The sequence below is a fragment of the Crassostrea angulata genome, chromosome 1 (assembly GCF_025612915.1).
Source record: "Crassostrea angulata isolate pt1a10 chromosome 1, ASM2561291v2, whole genome shotgun sequence".
Classification (NCBI taxonomy): Eukaryota; Metazoa; Mollusca; class Bivalvia; order Ostreida; family Ostreidae; genus Magallana; species Magallana angulata.
In genome coordinates, this window is record NC_069111.1 from 40,954,336 (window position 1) to 40,978,671 (window position 24,336).

General features: G+C 30.4%; 1 protein-coding gene across 1 annotated transcript; it reads left to right on the top strand.

Moving 5' to 3' along the window:
* Positions 1-3,989: 3,989 nt before the first annotated feature.
* LOC128188009 (myeloid differentiation primary response protein MyD88-like) lies at positions 3,990-5,613 on the top strand. Its single transcript, XM_052858771.1, has 6 exons — positions 3,990-4,098; positions 4,205-4,387; positions 4,492-4,583; positions 4,697-4,978; positions 5,091-5,224; positions 5,384-5,613. The coding sequence occupies exons 2-4, from the start codon at positions 4,206-4,208 to the stop codon at positions 4,975-4,977; spliced, it is 555 nt and encodes a 184-aa protein (XP_052714731.1). The 5' UTR covers positions 3,990-4,098; position 4,205; the 3' UTR covers position 4,978; positions 5,091-5,224; positions 5,384-5,613.
* The last annotated feature ends 18,723 nt before the right edge of the window (positions 5,614-24,336 follow it).

The window sequence follows — 24,336 nt, forward strand, 5'->3', positions numbered from 1 at the left end:
CTCAAACTTGTTAAATTATCAAGATAAATATTCTTCCCTTGGACCCCCTAGCCATCTCCCAACTGGCAAATAAAACTATTCCTCGGATCCCCACCCCAGCCCCTTTTTACAAAATTTTCTTGATCCGCACATGATACAAATCTCATATGCCATTTTTTAAAACGTTTATATCAACTTTTGTTTTTGGTGTTAGCTGTTAGGTGAATATGTTTATATCCTATATAATATACAAAGATGCAAACGTAAATTTCAAAAAAAAAAAGAAAGATATCTGGATTTTTTATCTGAAATTTAATGACTTCCCATGTGACCACAATTTTTGATTGGACCTTTAAATCCAGCAGGAAAATTTTATTTCCTACATCAAATTCTCCTTTAAATATTCATTTAGAAACTTTTTACATTCTTTTGATTTTTCTTTATAAGATTATGAAAAATATAATTCAGATTTTTGATATTCATATTTATCAGGAGAATTTTTTTCTCCGATGGCTGCATGCAAATCAATTAGTTTTTTGAAAGACGTCACCAACTTCAAATTCATTTTTTAAATGGAAAAATAAATATAATTATCAAAAGGTTATGCAATGTTTGAACAAACACAAGAAAGATTAATCAAATATTATTCTAGCTTTACTTTCGTTGGATTCGACCTTGAAATGAATGACAGGAAATTTCAAAATTCCAATGGTTAAATTTATTACCCACCACAAAAGCCACATTTATGAATAAAAATTTCAGTCATTTTGTCTCCATAGCTGTCGAGATGTATGTTAAAATCCAGTGTGTCCTTTAAGAACTGTACTGTATTGTAGATGTAAGACACGTATGCTCCTAGACATAAATTTCAAAAAAATGATTAAATCTCTATCTATTATAAAATGAAAAGTTTTAAATGTCAAAGTTGTTCAAGTTTTTTTGTGTCACTGCCTTTCATATATCAGAATACTCGGGGTCTACGATGTAACAATTCTCGTTAAATGTAAAAAAAAATAATAATAATAATAATAAAAAAATAAAAAGCCACTGCAGTTTCTACCGATTAGAAACGTAATCCTCATACTGAAATACCCCAAGAAAACAATATAAAAATATGATAAACTGCTGCTTTGTTATTCTAACCTTTGAATTTGATTTTAGAATGCTCACTTTATTTAATATGATATAATAATTCAATATCTAATTTCATATCAAATTTGATCATTGAGTTGTAAATGCATACAACCTATCTTCTATGTAATATTATATAAATAGTGCCTGTTTGGGAGGGTAACAGTTGAAATTGACACCCCGAGAAAACCATTGTCAACCGACGCGAAGCGGAGGTTGACAATGGTTTTCGAGGGATGTCAATTTCAACTGTTATCCTCCCAAACAGGCACTATTTATTTTGTTATACTGAATGTCTTTTTTAAAAATTTTTAAGAAAATTTTACTGCTTTTATATAGGAATAACGTGAATTCTACAGCGAACCGTACGCGCATAATTTTTGCGCATGTAACATTTTTTAATGTTACCCGTTGCCAAGTGCATTGCTAACGCTGAGGGTAATAGTAAATATTATTAACTGCGTCTTAACCAATCAGATTTCAGTATTTAACATGACAGTATAACAATAGCTTAGATTTCTCTGAAATATAAAATAAGAATTATTCAAACTCTCTCCCAATCGATTGACTCCAATGTTTTATGCAAATAATATTTTTTTAGATAATAGAGGTTACATAGGCCACTATTTGCAAGTTTTCCAATAACAAGGTAAATACTATACATGGAATTTGCACGTTAATTCGTCTGCATCATCTGTACCATGCTGGGCCTTTCTCTGTGTAACTCTGTTTCTTGAGTGACAGTATCTGGTTGATAATCAGTGATTAATGTAAATATTTGTGCTAATTATCCCGACCCTTTGATTAGGTCTCACTTCTTTCATTTGTTATTGATAAATGAAGAAAGTATTGATTTGATTTATCACGTCATTTAATGCAACTCTTGTCAGGTGAAAGGCATACTTTACGAGGTGTAGTAAACTGACACGCGTAATGGAACCATTCTTACGGAGAAAAGCAACAATAATTAGTTTGAAACTATTTTTAAAAAACACACAAATGTAATAGCATGAATAGAATTCACTTGTTCTTGTATATTTCTTAAATATAACACATATTGAGTATTTAGAAAACAAGACATCAATCTGCATTTAAAACATGCACTTTTGTGATCGTGTGGAAAATTCAAATATGTTACGTCATAACTATAAAAAAAACAAATGATAGTTCAAATGCAAAACAAAAGAATTGACCTTTGCATTAAGAGATGTAAAAATTTCAAAAAAGATGTGTTTTTCAACATTTTACATTTGTTATTTAATCAAATGTCAATTTATGTTAATTTCCTATGAATTGTCTAAGAATCGTCCAATGCCAACCTAGTTAGTTTCCAGCAAACTGATATAAAAGATCTTTGCGGTCATAAATATTCATTTAATCAATGAATTGCATTCTGAGATATAAAAAAAGATAGGTTTGAAAATGATTATATGAGAATTGCATCCCAATGAGAGTAAAGTTCATTCATCGTTTTTTTAAATCATGGTTGATGTTGCTCGGAACACTTGTACTTTTATTTTACATATATCAAGATTGACAAAATGATTTGATTAAAAAAAAAGCCTACTTTGGTTGGTCGTTATGGAATTGTTTTGAGCTTTTTTGCATCATTTGTCAGTGTAAAGAAGCAAATTTATTTCTAATAGGCATGCTCCAGAAACTAGAAATAGAGAAAATATCTTAACATAATAAGTATCTTGACTAAAACAGACAATTTGTGATCCATTTATTGGCGAGCACTGGCCAATACAAGTAAATATATTTACGCTCTATAGACTAAATTGGTCCGCTAGTGACGCACGATCCAGTCTTCTAGAACGGCTTATGTAAGTCGACTCCCGTTGATTGACAGCTAACATAACCATAAACACATTCAAGGTTTAGCGCCTTGACGCACAGGTTTATTAAATTACAATTTATATGCTAAGCATCATAAAAACTTATTACCTTTTACTACATGTAGAAAATGTATATTTCAGTCGTCCACGTTTTATTTCAGGAAAGCAGATAAAGTGACGATTAAATACTTCATATTTTTCACCATAGATATATAATGTACATGAACCGCGGTGACCTAGATAATATATTTGACTTGGAAACATATGACAGTGTAACATTTGTGCCGGTGTTTTGAGTTGATTACCGGTATTTCAAAATGAATAACATCTTTTATCATTTCCAAATTACACATTTTATTTCCTTTTTTTCTAAAGATAAAATTTTGAAATAACACTCCCCTTGTATGTGCGCGGAAATGCTTTCTTTTGCGTCATTTTATACAATAAAATAGCAAACTTTATTAAAAAAAATCAAAATCAAATCAAGTGAATCTTTCTATCATAGAAAGCAAAAATATCCAAGTAAAGGTTCCAGTGCTCTAATTTTCAAATATTATTACAGCGAATTTCACTTATAAAATTTATATACCTTCGAATTATCAGATCTAATTCTTTATCATATATAATGAATAGATTAGATCAAACATAGGCGTACTTGTATGGATTATCAAAATTTTGAACATGATTGGATGATTGGTAACCTTTGTTCTGGCTGAAATGACTACCCGCATTGTACGTTTTGGTAATTTATTGATCTTGATTTGAGAATCAGGATAACAATAAATAAAATAACCCATGACCTTCTCTGATAGTAATCATGCTTGTACTAACATATTTTGATGAATATACAAAACAGCTTTTTTATATTCATAAAACATCTACTTAAAAACACTATCAAAACCGCAAAACCGCAATGTCAATAAAGTATTCTGTTAAACTTGTATCTTATTGGCTAGTCATCAACTTTAACCCTATTGGCCTTCTTTGCATGCCTTCAGTATTTCTCTGTACTATGACGTTCGACCTTTACGCAACTGAATATAAATAGGAATCAAGTGAAGAATCGAGTCATAAGCTTATCATCATTGGAGGTGTAAATATATTGGATTTTATTTTCTAATATTTAACATAGGAATATATTGTTGCACAGGTAAGATTTAATGTTTATCATCAAAAGGATATGTATTGTAAACTTGCAGATGGATTTAAAATGAATTTTAAGATCTTTTAATTGAAAAATACTTTTTTTATGTCAGGATGAACAATTTTGATTACGACGCTTTTGTGATTTACAATCCCCATGGTCAGGACCAGGAGTTTGTCAGTCTTATGACCCAAGTGCTGACCTCCCCTCCCTACAACCTCAGACTCTACGTGCCATGGTCTGATAACAACGAACCCTTTGAAGCTGTAGCCACGGCTGAAAATATCGAGAAAAGGTAAGAATTATATATAACTTTTTCTTTTTCAATTCCCAAATTTATCTGCATAATTGTATTTAGAAAATGATTTGATTCATCGTGAGTATTTGTTTCAATTGCAGATGTAAGAAAGTTTTAGTTGTAATTTCGGCGGAATCCATGGAGAGTGATTTGTTTCATTTTCAACTTCGAATTGCCCATTCCATGTCGCCAAGTAAGTACATAAATGTTTATATAAGACAAGAAGGAATTGCAAATTGCCATAAATTTTGAACATTAATATTCTAATTAAATTTTATTCTAATCCATGATATAAAACATTTACAGGTGCCAAAACTAGAAAAATAATACCCATTCGACTTGATGGTACTGAGGTTCCAGACATGATTAGATTTTCAACTCCTTGCGACTATTATAAACAAGATCTCCGTGTATTCATATGGGATAGGATTTTTGCATCGTTCAAAGATTATTCCCGACCAAAGAAATCCAAAGTTCTTAAAACAGTGTCATTTCCACCCAATCGGCAAGTCCCAGCTGCAGTACAAACTTTTTCGCCACTGCGTAGAGTAAAATCTTGGTGGAGAATGAGAGCAACTGTAGCATAAGGTACTAGCATTTCATTAGTTAAAGTATTTTTTGTCGTGCTCTATCATTTATCGTCTTAATGTACGTCTAAAACCTAGTAGTTTATCATTTGGTCTTCTTTCCACTACTCTAGGCCATGTTGGAATTTGTATAAAATACTATGACGACAAACCACACCAGAGACATCATGAGTGAAAAAGGAAAACCAAGATGGACCTTCTACATCCATTTCGACGAATCACTTTTACAAGACTTTTTGCATCAAAGGTTTGTTACACGATTTTCTGTTAAATTGTCTGGAAAATTCAAGTGTCTGTCGATTGGAAATTGAACATAAGTGTTTTTTAAAGTTTATACGATGTCGTTTTCTTATTATCTTGGGCATTTATGACTATTTAATATAAATCATAACTTTTTTATTTGCAGGTGCAGTATAGGTCCAGTGAGAAAAACAATATTGCCAGAAACTCTTCTGTTTCACTCGCGTAGAAAGGAAATCCAGAAGTTATGTTGACATTAAATAAGTTTTGTGCAATATCAACATCCTTCATTATCCTTGCAAACTTTCGTTTTTATATTTGTGCGGGAAACACAATACGTGTTTGATGTAAGGATCTTAGCATTGCTGTAATAAATCTTGAAATCCAACCTATTTTGCAGTGAATATTGTTTTGTTTTGTTGTTTGTTCAATTTTTGCTAAAATTTTAATGAAAGATATTGTGATAAGTATTATATTTAATACACTATACATGTATTGTTAAATCCTTTCATCCAAATGTCCGTGTGACACTTTTTTTTGCAGTGGCTTGACTGATCAAGCTCTATAAAAGACATAAAGAGCATCACTCATTTTTCATATCCATGAAAACAATGTTGTTAACAACATACAGATCATTGTTGACCGTAATTTATCTAATGAGTTTATGTTGTAACTGATAATTGCCGTGTAGCCATTCAGTCATTGCCTATCACAGTAAAACATTTTTTATGAGATATATATTAACTTCCTCTATTATATGAATAAGAATCTAAGGGCCTTATACATTTTAAATAAAACTGTTTAAATTCAGCGTGCATACAATTGACAGGTACACCTATCGTTGTGAGATATTTTCTTGACACGTTCCTTTAATACTTTCCGCATGTCTTTTCGCGCTGTTTCTTTTTTCTATTAAAGAATGTAAATTAAAATCTGATTCGTATTTTAGTTTTATCAAAGAGCTAGAAAGATTTGATTGCTTAAAAGTGAATAATAAATTAATATCGCCTTAAATTGAACGGAAAAAAATACAAAGCATATATTGAACTTGCTGATACCTTTTTAAAAACTGATTTTTTGAGTGACAAAGAAAGAAGGGATATCATAAATGTTTTTGATAATGTTAATTTTGTAATAATTGTAAAAGAGGAATGAAATTGTTTTAGATAAGTAAAAAATGGACCATTTTAATAAAGTATATGTGTTATGTAACATTTATTATCAAACGTTTTTGATGTCATTGATTTCACAATGAATGTATTTCAAGTAAAACATGTTTGACCGTTTACTATGAGTTTTTTAAAGGATAACCCGCATGAATCATCAAAGAAAACATATTATTGTTTATATTCACATCTTTGAATTCTTTTAACAAATTAAAGATCTGATCCGTAAAAAGTAGGTAAATGTAACTAAACTATTGATAATGAACATAAGCAAGTTGAATATAAGAAATAGCCAAATCATCTTAAATGGGAATTCGAGTCTGACAACATCATCATTATTTCGTGCATTCCGTGAGTTTTCTTTAGTTGCTTAAGGTTTCAACCGATCGATAAACTTGTTAGAATTGGATCGTGTAGATTTCAGTCCTGTCAGTTTCTTTGCAGAAACAAAGGGTATCATACTTAGAAGAAGTAAATATTTATAAGTAAATTTTTACTTTTAATGACAAAGTATGTAATAATAGCAAGCATAACCACTTTACGGTTAAACTTGATATCAAACTATCAATTGCAAAAGATAAAACAGTTAAATGATAAGAGTTTATTCGTTGTACACTTTCAGTAATTTTTTTGCCAAACTACAACAGAAAAGGACTAGTCTTCCATTAAAAAACTGTTGGCATTGCATATAAAATGTACACTTGTGATATAATGATTTTTTGAGCCCAAAAGATATTGCATTAAGTGCATCTTATACAACTTCCTATGAAGGTAAATTTTGCTGTCTCTAAATTCCACCATTTTGGTAAATAGATGATATCAATATTATTATGATTTATTTAAGGTGGAATAACACATTATCTCAAAATCGCTGAACTCTGATCGTAAAAGCATTTCGTTTCATTAAAAGGATTTTATCGACGGCAACACGTAACTTACTTCATAAGTTGATAAAGTGTCGGGCTTGTGATTCGAACATCCGAGTTCGAATCCTGCAGGGGATTTTGGTGTTACTTACTAAACTGAATTTTTAAGAAGTTCGTTTTTTATCCCGAAACTGCAAATTGTTCGGTTGTATGACATATGTACAGTTTATTTATCATCATATTTAGCATTATTAAATAATTTACTATTAATTTGAATGATTTTTTTTCAGGTCTGTTATTCAACATTAAGATGGTATGGGGCACCTGTCGATATTACCGTAGATAAATACTTCATATTAATCAAAATACTCTCACCAATTTAGAATTTTCAAATTTTACAATATTTGACCAAAAGATATGTATACAAATGTTTTGGAAAGGTAAAAAATATAAAAGCCCTATTAGGATTCAAACTAATGACTTGCAGATTCGTAATTTATGCTCTACCCTATTGCGCTACGCTGTTAGGTTACAATTGTTGGAAAGACAACTCTTAATCATACTTGATTTTATTGTTTATTTCGTTGGGAAGTATGTCACAGTATGGAAGTGCTCCCTACCCCTTGATTTGTATACACAATCTCTGTCTCATTGTCGCCAGTTTAATTTCCCTCCGTCATTACTATTTCTGGTTTTTCTTTTATTTGCAAATATCATCATCATTTCAAATTTTCATCTTCATTATGCTTGTATTTTCTGTCAAGACTAAAAAATGAACTCTCCTATGATATGCAATTATACAAAAATATTGTAAGAAAGCACTGTAAAAACTACATTTTTTTAATAAAAATTTATATTTTCATACATTTCTTGTAATTAATAATTAATGAGAGAGAAACAATCAACAAATAATATTTGACAACGGGAGGATCACACAGCTTTTACCGAGGACATTTTATTTCAGAATGTAAGAAGACCTCCCCAAACACTTCCTCCTCCTCCAACCAACCCAAAAATAATTAATGTTACTATATGTCTTTCAAAACTTCTCTATTTGACGTGGGAGTTTAAACGATTTAAAAACTTTCCCTTATTTATTCGATCTTTGTTTTAAGTATTTATACTTCTAAACCACTTCAAAAGAAAACGGAATTATAAACACCGGTTTGCTGAGATAACATTAATAGCTGAAAATCTAGAAAATCTCACCTTTCCTTGCGGTTAACACATAAATGTTTGTCATGAAAATCTGAACTCGACATTAGTGTAAACGGTCTCCTCTTTTATTCTTGATGGCAGACGTTGGTGTCAAGCCACCATTGAGCCAGTTTTTTATTATGTAAGATGACAGCATTTCATATGATACAACATTACTTTACTCATCTAAAATGTCAACTAATTGTTGGCATGATAAATTGTCAGCATTAAATATCAACGTAGAAGAATGCATTGAATCGTTTTGAAATATATTTATCATATAACAGTGATTAATATACTTAATTTCTCTCTGAATATTACATTACCAACAAGTTTAAATGATGATTTGAACTTATTTCAATTAAATAGCTATAATAAATGGTATAATATATCACCTTTTAAACAAAATAAGGTAACGAGAATAAAAATGTTTTAGTCTTTGGTATAAACAGTTATTGAATAAAAAACCCAAATATTTTCCTAGGTATTCGATGTACTAGTTGCCAGAATACAGTATTCGTTTAAGTTATATAATGGTCGAAAAGTGATATATTTTTAAAGAGCAGTGAACTTGGCATATATTGTATTTTTAAACATTGCCTTTTAATTTTATTCAATTTATTTGTTGTTTCACCTGAGGTCATTTCGAAGGATGCCAGTACCATGAGTATTCTAATAGTCTGATATTACAGTTATATCAGACTAATGCTTAACTCACTTGAATCGATAGCAAGAATAAATGTATCAAGTAAAAGCAATGTTTTAATGCTTTTTATGGAAATTGGGCAACGATAGGTAAATAATATCTGGATTGATCATTTATTGATAAAATTTACAATAGCATACCTTTTGCTCTTTCTTATGCTTATTATCAGTTGTTAATTTCTAAAAGTGCATTTGCTCTCCTCATAATATTTAAGACCTTGAAACATCATTTACATATCATAACAATTTCCTTTTTAAATGAAAGCTCCAAACAACGTCTCTCAGTGAACTTAATGTTAAAGACAGCAATAGCTCTGGTGGTATAATCCATAATGCATATCTGATTGTTACATTGTTTTTAATAATACACAAGAGACGCACGGTTAGAAGACACCCTTTTAAAATTTACTGGCACCGCACTTACCTTATTTTGAAAATAAATAATATTAATTATATAATAAAAACAAGAGAGCATACTTAACAGTGAATGATAGTTCGTCACGCACAAATAAAATCAAGGAGTGCTTAAAAGTATTAAATATTTTGTATGGGTGGGCTGCTGGCTTTGTGCAGTTCAGGAAATGGAAAACCAAAAAATTGTCAAAATTGGCGGCTTCAGATGATAATTAAAAATAATTTACATAACGTATGCATGCTGGTCTAATTTCCAGACCTTGACATGTTGAACAATAAAGAGGAATAAAAATATTTTATTTGTGTTTTTTGTTTGTCTCGTCTGTGAAGTCATTTACAAATGCTTTTAACATGTAGTTAATGAATAGTCTTGTGGATTTTCATTCAGAGTAGTTTTCTGTTGCTAAACAAAGTTGCAACAAAAGGTTCATTTGACTTTGATTTTATGCACACAATTTTGTTTAACAGTTATGCATTACATGGTTTTTTTTCGGGTAAAATATGTGTGAAATAACTTATAAAACAAAGGAACATGCATATCTTTCAATTGTGTACTTCCACATTGAAAAGAGAAAACGGCGTTTTGAATGCAAAACCGCTTGTCTATGCGCACTGTAATATTATTATAAATCCAGGAATAATTTCTATAAAGGAACTTATTAAATCAAATTGTCGAGATATTGTTATTCATAGTAATAAAATGAATAGCTATGTGACAACGAATTATTCTTTTTACATTGTTGCCACTTTTATTTTACAATTTTGCAGATTGAATTTTTTATCAGATTTATGTACTTTTATGTGCAATAATTTAAATGCATATTAAAATATATCCATATTTTCTACACATTTCCTTTGGAAATTCACAGCAGAGAGACTATGACTTTTCAATGTTATTATATTTTTATTTCAATTTTACACTTCGTGCACGTGGTGATCTGTGTTATATATATAATAACGCTTACCTGAGTAAACTCCCAGTTCCTCAATTTCAAAATCGGAATTCTTTTGGCCGGGGGGAGGTCCAAACAACATGAACTTTTGTAATTAAGGAATAGGTGCCTACGTATTTGTGAGCTGAAGCCAAATGTTTCTTCAGACTAAAGTTTTTTCATAGTATACTTTAAGAGAATAAACTATGCACTTCCAAAATAACACTAATATCGTTCTGGAAATTACAGGCTGAACAATTTAGTTATTGTAAGTATATTCAACAGTATGCTTCAATTATAATTTTGCAAACAGTAAACATCCTTCTTTTTTTTTTACAAAGCAGTATTAAAAGGTTCTTAATACATATCAACAAGCTTTTCATCTCTCTAGATGGTTCAATGGTTGCCCGATTAAATATGTGGTTGAATTTTTGTGAATATTGATTATTTTAATTTTCATTGAAAACCAATTTTGGTCCATATGTCAAGGTTCTAAATAACATAAAGTACAATATATCAATGTATGATTGTATAATAATAACACAACTTGCAGTATTGTAGTCTTTTTAAAAGAAGAACATGATAGGTTTTACCATAATTATATTGATATATAGGGTCCCGTTTATGGTCTAGAAGTTTCAGCTTGAACACACTGGCATCTACATGTATATACTGAGTACAAAATGCGTGCATATATACATTATCAAAATCAAAATATGTAGCATAGTGCGTTTTAAAAGATTATTCGTGTATTCTTACATTGAACTTGGCACTGCTCATGGGTTCCATAATTGGTTCGGGGTCACAGTTTGAAAAGACTTGGATTGACATGCTTTAAAAAATACCATCTTGTAAATATTGTCATTCCGATGCATTCAGTTCCTATAGCTACGTATCGTGAGCCACGATATATAACCACACAATGAAGACACTATTGTGGGTTTTTTTTAACATTCTGCATATAAAGAAACAAAACAAAAGATAAGATTACAACCACATGTAATTTGTTAAATGCGATAAAAACAAGTATGTATTGAACCTTTTGCAATGTAAATAAATCAAGTCAAAATAGTTTGCAGTTTTATAATTTAATGCTTGAGAAATTATGTCTGTTTGATCTTCAAATTTTGTGTGATTCATATTTCTATAAAAAGATTGTCATACTTTTCAATTCGAGTACTTTTTTATATGCAATAGCACTTGTGTAATTTAATGTTTTAGAGTTGTCTCCAACTCGCGGGCTTGACAAAATCATCAAGCAATTTCCGGACATGAAAGAAAACGAGGCCAAGCAAACTGATCATAAATAAGTAATGATCAGTGCCCATCAAGAAAGTTTGATTTTAATGTACTTTAATGAAACTAAAAAACCGAAGTCAACATATTTACAGTGTTTGTATTCATTCACAGATGTACATGAATATTGTTATGTAATGACACTATTTTACAAACCAATGGTTATTGATAATAATATTTCTTTCATATAATATTATTTCCAAGAATCTCAAAATTATATATATATAAAAGATGTGTGGGAGGAGGAAGATAAATTAAAAATCATTGGTATCTATCGTAATACAAAATTTGGTTACAGTCTAATTATAGACCAGTAGTTGTGTCGCATGATGGTACTAATCAACAAGATATAAAGTAACTTTTTTCTGGAACTTAAACATATTTGTTGTAATATTGGATAAAATATATTAAAAGATGAATAGAAGGAAAAGACGTCATGCTTTTAACAAATATCTGTAGCAGGCAGGTTTTAAAATATATTAAAGAGATAGTTAAGATGTATTTCAAGTACAAGCAACTATTGTAAGTGTTTGAAAATTGGAAATCATTTAACAAGATGCCTAAGTATATCACCCACGTAAAAATGGAAAAGTACCTCTTCTTTTTGGTAACTTGTAACTAACTGCTCAAATGGTTGTTTAGAGACGTGTTTTAATTGAGCAAATAAGTAATATCGATGTCTTACATGAATCAATCAATTCAAAATGGAACTGAACAAAAAGCAATAAATTAGCTTACAATGTTTTGATTAGCTGTTAATAAAATACGTGACTTCATTTACAATACAACTCTCAAAGTGATTTATCTATAGGCTTGTTTCTATATAATGCATATTTATGAAACAAACTAAAACTTGGAAAAATGTCTGGTTGTGGTCACAAAGAGAGTCTGCTAATTGGGCAATAGCATATCATTTAACATTGTTTTGCCTATCTTGTATTCTTGTTTTAATTGCTTTAATTGCAAAAAACATAACGCAAGTGCGATTCTAAGAAATGTGAAATATAAATAAACTGAAATAGTAATGTGAGTTTATCTTTAATTTAAAGTATCTGATCCATACTACATGTATGACCTAATTTTCTAAACATAAATATGTCCATCATATTAATAAATACTCTGATATTAATTCGAAGCAGTTTAAAGTAGAAGAGGATTTACAATAAAAATTTTCAAAGTTGTTATTATCTAAGTAGTATTAATTTATGAAGATTGTATTTAGGTTTTTGGGGACAAACATTTTTTTTGTAAATGAAAAAGTTAATATTGAGAATATCAATAATATAGCAGCTGTTGAAAAGATGTATTCAATCATTAGAAACAGAAAAACGATTGAAAATAAATTTTATACCAAATAGATTTTTTAGAACTGATTTTTATAGAATAAAAGCGGGAGGGAGGTAACTCTTCAAGAACAGTAAAAGTTAACTTAATAGGACACATCCACATTTAAATACTGATGAAAAAATGACAATAACAAACCGTGAACCATCTCAAAAATCCATTTTTTTTTTTTTCATTTTTTCCATTTTTTTTTTCCATTTGATCTAAACCTTAAACATTAAATTTATGTCTCTGTGAACTGAGTATTAAGCCCAAACATACCTGTTGTGCATCTAGTTTCGTTGAATATTGGGCTATTATGGATCGGAAACATAGGCATCTCACTTCAAGTAAATAAGACATGGTACTTTTTGTATCGGCAAAGTTAATTTCTTTTCCCTATCCTAAATAAATCCTTTTCTTCTTAACAGTGATATATAAAACAATTTTGGGTAGATAAAATAAGTATTACTTATTACATGTACCTTACGACCGACGGATGGATATCTATGGTATTTCTAATGTAAAGTTGATGTTAGTGATAAGAAAAATTCAGTATTTCTGGTCTTGACCATTTAACATATAGATCGTAATAATAATTCTATTTTTGGAATTTAAAACCATAAAAAGATTTTCCAAATAGCACGATGGGACAGGAACAGGAAAATTGTTCGCTTTTTTATCATTGATTGTGATAACTAATATAGCTACATTATAACAATAGTATAATCTAGCTGTAGTTATGCTTATTGACTTTTTATCTTAAGCATTGCCTATATTAAAATTCTATAATGTTGTTGCTTAAAAGAAATTATATATGCATTTTGATATGTTATCACAAACTGCAATTCTGATGTTAAAGTTATTGCAGTGATAAATCGCATTCAAAAATATTCTATGGAATTTTTGTTAATCTACATTTACAATTGATATATTCAATCTACAAAGTGATTAACTCAATTTAAGAAGTGCACATACATACAGAGACTATTTGAATTCTTAAAATAACTGATTTATGGTATACATGTTATTATTTAATATCTACATATATTTATCTATTGAAATCGTAAGGTTAAAGGGTGTATGGTACGATACAGGTACAAATAAATAATTCAACGAAGCAATATATACACACCATTCATTCAAAATAATATATCTGAATTCCAATCAGTTCTCTGCGCCTTCTAATTTCGTCTCGATCTGCATCCTTCTCTTCCTGCTCAGCGAATCAATTGGTCACTTTTCTGAAAAGGAAATACCTAAGCTACTTAGAATTCAGAGTTATTCTTCATAAGGTCATCTGAGCTAAAGTTCACATCAAGAAAAGGATGAACAAGAAGATAAAATAACTTCGAATTTGATTTATTATTTCCACCTTGTTGCAAGGTACTTTTTATCTTTTTATAGACTGACAAATTGTGATAACAGACTTCCTTTGAGGTTTTTATTAAACTCTAATCTACGATATTGATTCATTAATTAAAATGACGGGAGGTTACTGGTTTTCTGGAAATATTGCATCATTTTAAACATCTGGTGTAAATGTAAAAATTAAAAATACATTTATTCTATTCAAATTTATATTCATGGAAAGACATTTTTTGTTAATTTGATTTTGACCCTCTTAAACAGACATGTATGTTTCGGTAGATTTAATGATGATTTTATTGCTTATATTGAAATGCAATATTTTTAATTTTCTGTCAAAAGCAAATGAGATAGATTCACCTTAAATCACAATTACAAATTATTTTCCAATAAAAAAAACTCTAACTGAAATTACTTGTGATAAAATAACTGTAACAAAATTTGAAAAAGATATTGCGATATTAAGAAATTAAAATGAAATATGACTGTAGTAAAAATGCGTCATAAAATACGAATTTCAACGATGTAGTTTAATTGTAGTGTAGTGTCAGCCAATTCATCTTAAAATAAAAATAAAGCGTAATATGTTAATGCTAAGGGCATCATCAACTCGTGGTCATAAATTATAGAAATGTTAAATATCGTGTCATAAAAATATTTTGTTCTTGTATCGACAGATTATGTCGATAAAAGCTGGCGAGAAAATTATTAACGGTAATATGATCAAAAGAAATGAAGACTTCAAAAATAAAAGAACAAATTGCAAAAAAGACAGTATTTCTCAAAAAGGCTATATCTGTACTGTGGGGAGGGGGGAAACACATTGAAAAAAAAATCTTGAAAAGCAAAAAAAATTTTTTTTTTTAAATTTCCAAAATCTTGAAAATCCTTATTCGTGGTGGGGGAGGGGGTGTAGCGTAGAATACCTATAATGGGGGAGCAGGCCCCCCTCCCCCCGGATCCTACGTCCCTACGTTTTGTTCACTAATACCTTACATGTACATGCATGTAACCACTGTCATTTGTGATAACTAATTTAATCTTTTTTTAACGATGTTAATCATAATGCGATTCAATTCTAAACATTTTTTATACTGGTTATATATGAATTGAATTGTATAATGTGAAACCATCTTGTCCGATATAACTTTGTTGTAAATGTGTCTATGAAAAGATGCATATGTTGTACTTGAACAAAAAATACGCCAGCATGATGTATGAGTTGGAACCAATGGTGATTGTAGCGGTATTAAATATTCCTTTATCGTAGTCTTTGAGTGTTACTAACTCATAGGTGGATTTGGCCTTTCACTGTTGGTGTTTGCTTGGGTCCTTTGCACAAGAGTACATGTTGATATGATGGGTAAAATGGAACCAATGGTGATTGCAGCGATTGCCCTCGCCCTCTTAAATAGAGGTTGCATGTACTTTAAAATGCAATGGGCGTCATTTGAATACTCAATAAGGTAGATTATGGCAAATATTAGAATGCATTAGTGCAAGATTAAAAGTGAATTCATTTTGATTTGGCTGGGGTTGTAAAGTCATGCAGCTGACTTTGAATTATTATGAATTTTGTTGATCATCCGAATCAAGCTCGGATTGTACAATCCTGATTAGGTCAATGTACTGATTGTCTGCGAAGGTTATCAGATACACTTATATAAGGGGTGTTGGATTGCTAGTGGTCAAACCTAATGGAACCCCTGGATCAGAAATGGAAATAAACTGACTTAATGTTACTAAGAAAGCTACTGTTTAGCAGTAGCATACCTAACATGGGTAGAGATATAATGTTTTCATTGACGGGTAAGCTGGTAAATGCAATGGTTCAAGCTTTACAACTGACAGATATTATACAAATATTGACTGGGGTTGAGGGCAACATTGATTATATTAGCCCCCGAGGGACGTAATATTGCCCGACGCGAAGCGGAGGGCAATATTTTCGTCCCAAGAGGGCTAATATAATCAATGTTGCCCGAAAACACAGTCAACATTTGTTTTGTTATATGAAGAAACAAAGCAAAATTTAAGAAAGTAATTGAAAACAGATCGCCGTAATTTTCTCAGCTCAACAAAGAATTCACGAATTTAATTTTGTGCAAAGTTCATTTTCAAAATATCCTCAGCATCAAACAGTCACTGGTGATATTCCGCCGACCGTGAGAATTAACAAACAGACGTTCTACCTGATTTCATTTCACAGTAATTCGCAAATCCTTACATCCATTATGATAGCAAACCGTCGCATTGCGCGTCCGTTGTTTACTTGCATTGACTGACTGTCTATTATGACGTCCCCTTGTTTCGGAGTCGCGAAGAGCTATTTATGTCATCGTTTACGAATCAACAAATCAGAGGCGATTATTTGAAATAGAGGGAATGTTCTCTGGATATTATTCCTAGCCGGTCAATATCAAAAAAATATTAACCGGTCAATATTTTTCGGACGAGCTAATATTACAGTTATTGACTATTTGTCTATATAGAGTTATATAGTGAGAATATACTACTGAATATAACAATGACAAATATAACATCGACGTTACACTGTTTGTATAAACATATCATCATCAAATTGATTAACTGTGTGTATTGACACATACAACATCAAGAATTATAAAAATGTCAACTGATTAAATTAATAGATACAGCATCAACACTTATTAAATTAGTTAACTGATGTATTGATAGATAGAACATGAACACTAATCAAATTAGTCGACTGATTGTATTAATGGATATAACATCAACACTACCTGAACTAGTCAAGTGATTGTATTGATGGATATAACATCAACACTACCTGAACTAGTCAAGTGATTGTATTGATGGATATAACATCAACACTACCTGAACTAGTCAAGTGATTGTATTGATGGATATAACATCAACACTACCTGAACTAGTCAAGTGATTGTATTGATGGATATAACATCAACACTACCTGAACTAGTCAAGTGATTGTATTGATGGATATAACATCAACACTACCTGAACTAGTCAAGTGATTGTATTGATGGATATAACATCAACACTACCTGAACTAGTCAAGTGATTGTATTGATGGATATAACATCAACATTAATCAAGTTAGTCAATCGACTGTATTGATAGAAATAACAATTGAAAACTTGATACATGTAGTATTGATATAAATAACAAATATATTATCAAATTCTATACTGTTTTTGATGGCGGATATATCTACAACACTTACTGGGTTGTACAGCTGTGTGTAGATAAATCATTTGCAATAACCACCTGCGTAATTCATTTACAAGAGTCATTAAAATCACAATTATTTTCAACATTATTTACGATCTTATTAATTTACATTGCAACAGTTTCTTGTTTTATTGACCATTTCGATACGCTTGCTTCTAGCTCTTGTAAATACAGGTCATTGTTTTGTAATAAATGTCTAAATTAGCTGTAAATTTTTCCAAACGGTGTGTTGCATTAAAAGAATATATTGGTCGGCGTTGACTGCGCGTGAAAGAAGGGTCTTTGCTAATATTCATGCGACTTTTTTCAACAAATCAGGGTTTACTTCATTTGCTTCGAAATTAGCACAGTACAACACATGCATTTCAAATAAGCTATCCAAGGCTAGAATTAAAGGACGTATGGCAATTTCTCTTCCTCCTTTTACTGTACTTAACATAAAACTAGGCCATTTTCTCGATTTGACAGTGATAAATGTAGAATTAATAAACAGTTATGTATTTCTTTTTTTAAATTCATTTTGGCAATCTTATCATGAAGAATTTAACATTATTTAGATATGCATTAATTTGCAACTTAACATTTCTAAATTTTATTTACTTTACCATTAAACCTTATCCCATTTATTAGGTAAGTGAATACATGTATACCGATTGTGATTTTGTTCAATCTTGGTCACTTATTTTGCAACTGTAAATGACACAATCACACAAGGTCATGGATTTCATTTTTTTCTTCAATTCATGACACGTGAAGGGAAAAGGCATTTGATGTCACTAGCATTTAGAATTCTCAATATGAGAAAGTTCAGAATATAAAGAAAGACAACTAAAGAGACAGAAAATTTTATAAAAAATTATTCTGCAAATTTAACCCAAATAAAATTGTTAATGACATCGTTATACTTTAATCTGAAATCAAAATTATTCATTGTAAGAAAACATGTCAAAAAAGGAATGTGCTCACCTTTCAGAATTGACGCGTCAGATGAAAAAAACATACGTGTACTTTTATACACATTCACGTTTAATAAAAATGATGAGGGTTTTGTCACCTTACATACAATGAAATGAAGTAGGGTCTTGCATCAATTATCTACTTTTGAATATTTTTTCCTATAGTTTAACGAATATTAAACTGCAATTCGTTAAAATGGTAGTTGTTCTAAATGACTTGTATGTAAAATAAAATTCATCTATTGTTTATATTCATACTTAAATGGCCAAATTGAAACATTTTTACACTACACACTGAACGTTTACTTTTGACTTTGGTTGAGAATTCGTTCTATTTGTAGACTTTATTTATGATTATCTGTTTGATTATTTTGATCAATCAAAATTATTTCTTATCCGATAATCGTAAGTTATGACAATCAAATATTGAACGATCAAATATATTCCATTACTTTTTTTTATATGAATAGCGCAATGACATTGAATCGACAAACATCCATCGCAATTTCTGGTGTCTTGTTGACACAAATTTTTATTAATTATAACTCGCATGTTAAAACTTCCATTTTCAGATATATTTTTCACAAACAGGGAAATCTACAATATGTTGAGTTAAAGTCTTAATGTAATAGAATGTGTAATAGTGTGATTGAGTTTAATTTTTCGTTTATTTTATTAGTATTAAAGCATTTTGTTTACTCAAATTAATTTCATTTTATTAATTCGTTCATTTATTCAATCTCTCACTCTAAACTGCACTGCAATATAATAATGTGTGTTTTATATTGGTAGACCTGTAATACATTGTAGAATGGTTTTGATAAAAAACGGTCTTTGAATATTCCATTTACATAAAGATGTTTTTAATAATTCTATGATTGGATTTTTCACTATTGACAGTGGCGGGAATATATCTTTTGTAATCTGGTTTTGTTATTAATTGAATGCAGTTTAATTTTATTTATTTATATTATACTCATAATAGTAATGTTTCTGGAATATTATTTAAATTTGGTTATCGTCCTTTGCGGATAATCGGATATATATTATATCCAAGTCGTCTTATACACGAATTGGAGTTTGACTTCATCATGATTATTTCGTGCAGTCCATGATTTTCCTAGAATTGCTGAAGGTTTCGACCGATCGATAAACTGGTTAGAACCGGATCGTGTAGGTTTCAGTCCTGTCAGTTTATATAGAGTACTGAATCACAGTAGGCTTTCTTAGATAAAAGGGAGAAAATATAGACATAACGATTTAAAGTGACTATAGAAAAATATTTCATATGAATAAGCTTCAATATATATATAAGTATTGAATACTTATTTTTGAATATCGTTTGTCCATTAGCACACCAAGCTGTGTAGACAAATTATCAAAACGCGCGTAAGTTTACAGTCTGGTGTGTTATAGGACGACGATGTATTCAGTGCTTGATTTATACCCGTTTACCAATGAAAACCATAAGGTAAGATCATACCGGACTTAAAATTAGTTTTTCATCGATATACAGTTTAACTCAATATTTTATCGCAAGACGTAATACCAGTTGGTTTGAAAATGTGAAAATAGTAGTCCTCATGCAACTCAATACTTTAAAAAGACCCGCAAGATTTTTTTTGTGTGTAAATTTTTGTAATTTTTTTCCCGATTACGACAAAGAGCACACGGCGGGTGTGACCTGTCAGCAGAGGATGCTCACTCCTCCTGGGCACCTGATCCTGCCTCTATCTATTTGGAGGTCCGTGTTGCTCTGCTTTGAATTTGTATTTCGTTTTATGGATTTTTTAGATGGTTCACGGTTTGTTATTGTAATTTTTTTATGTAAGCAGTGTAAATACATTCGATTTGTTTTACAAGCTTTGTTGAAAACCCCCCAAAACTCAAGATTTTGTAGAATTAAAGTTCTTAAATGTAAATAAACAAAAGCCATTTTAACGTGGTTGGCATTGGCATGATATTAAATCATCAGTGCTCAATGACCCAAGAGTGGAACGGCACATATAGGCTTAGGTTTTCACCGACATTAATTAAGTGACGGCTTTCAAGTCGACGAATCTAGATATGACTTTTAAGATAAACATAGATATTAATATAGATTTGAGATGGTTTCACTTTCAATGGTAATACTGTTGGACTTTCTTGCCGAATTTACTGTCTCTGAATATTCATTTCGTTCAAGTTTATCTTCTGTGTAGTACAAATGTAACTTGATATTCTTCGTGATAATTAACGCCCCGCTCAGCCCGCTGGTCTGTCCGTCCGTCCGTTTGTCGGTCCGTATCTCTTGTTCGGAACATATTTTCTGTCTCCTTAGCCCAATTTGGCTCATACTTCACACAAAGAGTGTCTTTGGGTAAAGGGTGTGCAGTGACCTTGAACAAAGTTTCTAGGTTAAAGGTTAGGGTCATATCAAAAATGTGTGAAGAGTATATGCCAGGATCATAAATACATTCTTTACCAACAGAGTGTCGTTTGTCAAATGGTGTTCATTGACCTTACACAAAGTTTCTATGTGACGGGTCAAAGTCATGTTAGACTATAATTTTAAAAATTCTTTTTCATATACTAGTACTATACTTTGTAAGTGTTCTCTCTTCTTAGCCCTATCTGTCGTATACTTCACAGCTTTCAGGTAAAGGGTTTGAAGTGACCTCGTACCATTTTAGGTCCAATGTGAAGGTGTTCATGATAGCTTATATTTTTCAAATCCAGTTTTTGGCCATAAATTACTTCCCAGTTGGCTTAATATTGGTCAGATTAAACCAAATGAATACCTAAGAGTTTGAATTAAGGTTCTATGCCAACTACAGAATATCTAATCTTAGGTTAAGGACAAAGCAAGTCTTCTTGATTGCTTTTTGTCCTAATGTACACTATTAATGCAGGGCCATCTGAGATTGTCCCCATCTCAATGATGTCTAATTTAATATCATATTCAGCAGATTTAAGCAAAAAGTTCGCCACTATGAATTAAAAAAATTGAACGCTAAACAATCTAGATATTTCACTGTAAGATGATAATTATTCTTTAAAAATTCCATTACATATGTATAAAAATTCTAAACATACTATTGGGTCACAATCTGTTACGATTTATATAATTCATAAAGATGATACATTGATACCCCAATTAGTGACAAGTTTATGCAGCGAAAAAAGAAATTTTAAATTCAAAATGAAGCATTTAGGTAGCCAAACCCAATGAAATTTGCCCAAATACACAATTGATGATTGATAATGGCAAGTTCATATTTGAAAGAATTTACTTTTCATTATGAGTTTCATAAAAACTTTTGAGCAGTCGTGGACAGTAGCAAATCAGTGAGGAGTAATCGCTCATTTTCTGAATTACCGCGTCACACTTGCGTGAATCAAGTCACTTGATTTGACAGTGTAAAGATCGAGAGGTTCACCACTAATCAACGTATGGTAAAGACAATGCCCTCTGAAATGTTTTTCAAAATTTAGTATAAAGGATCAAAGAAAATGTGGCCAGTCTTCTAATGTCAGTAGCAAATTCACAGTGTGTGACATTTTTTCGACCTATTGTTATGGGAAATGATATGAATGATGGAGAATAAAGTAATTTGTATTATCAAAATGAAATATTCATTCATTGATTTAACATGTCATGACTAAATTTTCATACAAGAAACAACTCAGCGGCGGTTACTTGTATCAAAAGGATTCCAAACTGGGTCTGTTTTATCTTTGCATGGTTTTTAACAATCTTTTCACTATCATCATACGAATTTAGGTGAATCTCTCTAGTGGTCCAGTCCCTGTAAGAAATGGCGCACGATAACCGACTATCTTCATCTTATTAATGTTAGAAGTAACAGAACCGCCACGTAGTCCTTACAAAGTATGCACTTACAACATTGCACGCAAACAAACAAATCGCAAAGGGAATTGTAAACAAATTAATCCAACGGCAGCAAACAACAGTTTTAAACCAGGCTTTAGAATAGACAGGTCGACCTGTACTAGGACAAGTTTTCATCAAAATATAAAGGAAATACGTACAATCTCTGCATGAGAATAAAAATATAAATTTTTCATAAGCATTTCAAACTGCTATTTCACTTTTTTAAATGTTTATATAGCGAGGTAGATTTATCATTGAGTTTGAAGCACTTTCTTGTCTGCGTTACACCCTATCAAAAAACTTAGTATTCCTTAATTGACGAATTTTTGTCGTCGAGGAAATAACAGGGTTTGCTTTAAAATGCATCAAACACGAAAAATTATATTACCCGTTTATGGTTCTAGGGTTTGAGAGGAAGAGTTTGTGAAACATTTTGACAAAAAGGCTTGTTAAATAGTTGTAAATAACCTGTTAATTGAGGAAGTTCCCGATAAAGGAACAAGATTAATAGCTCAAATTCATTAAAAAATATTGCAGCTTGAAAAACTTTTACGCCCTTGAGATTTAAAAATTTTCTTTTACATACATTGTTTTAACGTTTTAAAATATGTCAAATAAAATTTGCTGCACCTATTTTTAAAATGTATTTGTCAATGTTTGCTTGAATTTAAAAAATGCAATTAAATTTAAAAAAAATTGAAATGATTTTTTTCCCGTTTGTATCAGTATTTTATTAGTATTTTTTTAGATTAAGAATCTGAAAGATACAGGATGTGTGATATAAGAAAAAAAAATTCCTATATTTGTTTTCACCTGAATATAACCTATTTTATAATGGTTATAATGTAGTAAAATCGTTCATAATATTATTTGCAACTTGAACTGTGATATGTCACAAAATAATTTTTTTTTAAACTGTGATAATTTATCCAATTTTGTTTTCTTTAAAAACTGCCATGTGCGTAAACAACTAGTGTTTACTGTTCCAAACAAATTACAGCTTACATTATGTGGGACATTGTTTTATATGTTTAAAAATTACATTTTAATCCTTTATTTAACTGATCCAAAACATTGTCATGTTACTCAAACTTATCCGGTTTAGGTTTTTTTCCTAAATAAGATGCGACTTTTCCCCCATCATACCAAATCGGTTTCTGTCATATTGTTAGCTAAATAATTATGTTCCTGAAACCATTGTGCAACAAAGTGTGTCATCGTACGCTACTATTTCGTTAAATTAAGGAAGCATCAACAAAAATGTATCCCCCTGGCATTAATTACACAAAGAACGCAATTTACTGACAGAAAAAATAAAACAAGTTTTGTGTGAGTTAAAGATTTTATTCACAGAAAATTTTAGCTCAGAGCAAATAGATTTTAGTTTAATACCTACCATCTAATCTTTTTCACCTAATAATCATAATGCGAAGTGTAGATGTATTTATCAATGTATTTCAGTTTTACATGCAAAATAGTATGCGAACAAGCATGACGTAAACATTCAGATTGAAATATTTTTTAAAAAGTAACAAAAAGCATAAAAAATAACAATCATAAATTCAAAGCATTATTTAAATCAAAACATTTATAGCTTGTTATATTTCAAATCAAACTAATTAATAATTGAATAGAAATTTGCAAAACAAATAACAAAAAAAAGGTTAACCAAAGTTAACCTCAGCTTCAAATAAGTTTTCATTTCGATTGTTGATAAAATATACAATTAACTTTTTTATTAATTTTTGGAAAGGGGCATTGTTTTAATTTACTGACGTCAATTGTTTTCAA

What these genes read in the sequence shown, in the direction of transcription:
- LOC128188009 (XM_052858771.1), top strand. Translation starts at nt 4,206, where the DNA reads ATGAACAATTTTGATTACGACGCTTTTGTGATTTACAATCCCCATGGT. An exon ending in GCTGAAAATATCGAGAAAAG is followed by an intron (nt 4,388 to 4,491) that starts GTAAGAATTATA and finishes TTTCAATTGCAG; the next exon opens with ATGTAAGAAAGTTTTAGTTG. An exon ending in TGCCCATTCCATGTCGCCAA is followed by an intron (nt 4,584 to 4,696) that starts GTAAGTACATAA and finishes AAACATTTACAG; the next exon opens with GTGCCAAAACTAGAAAAATA.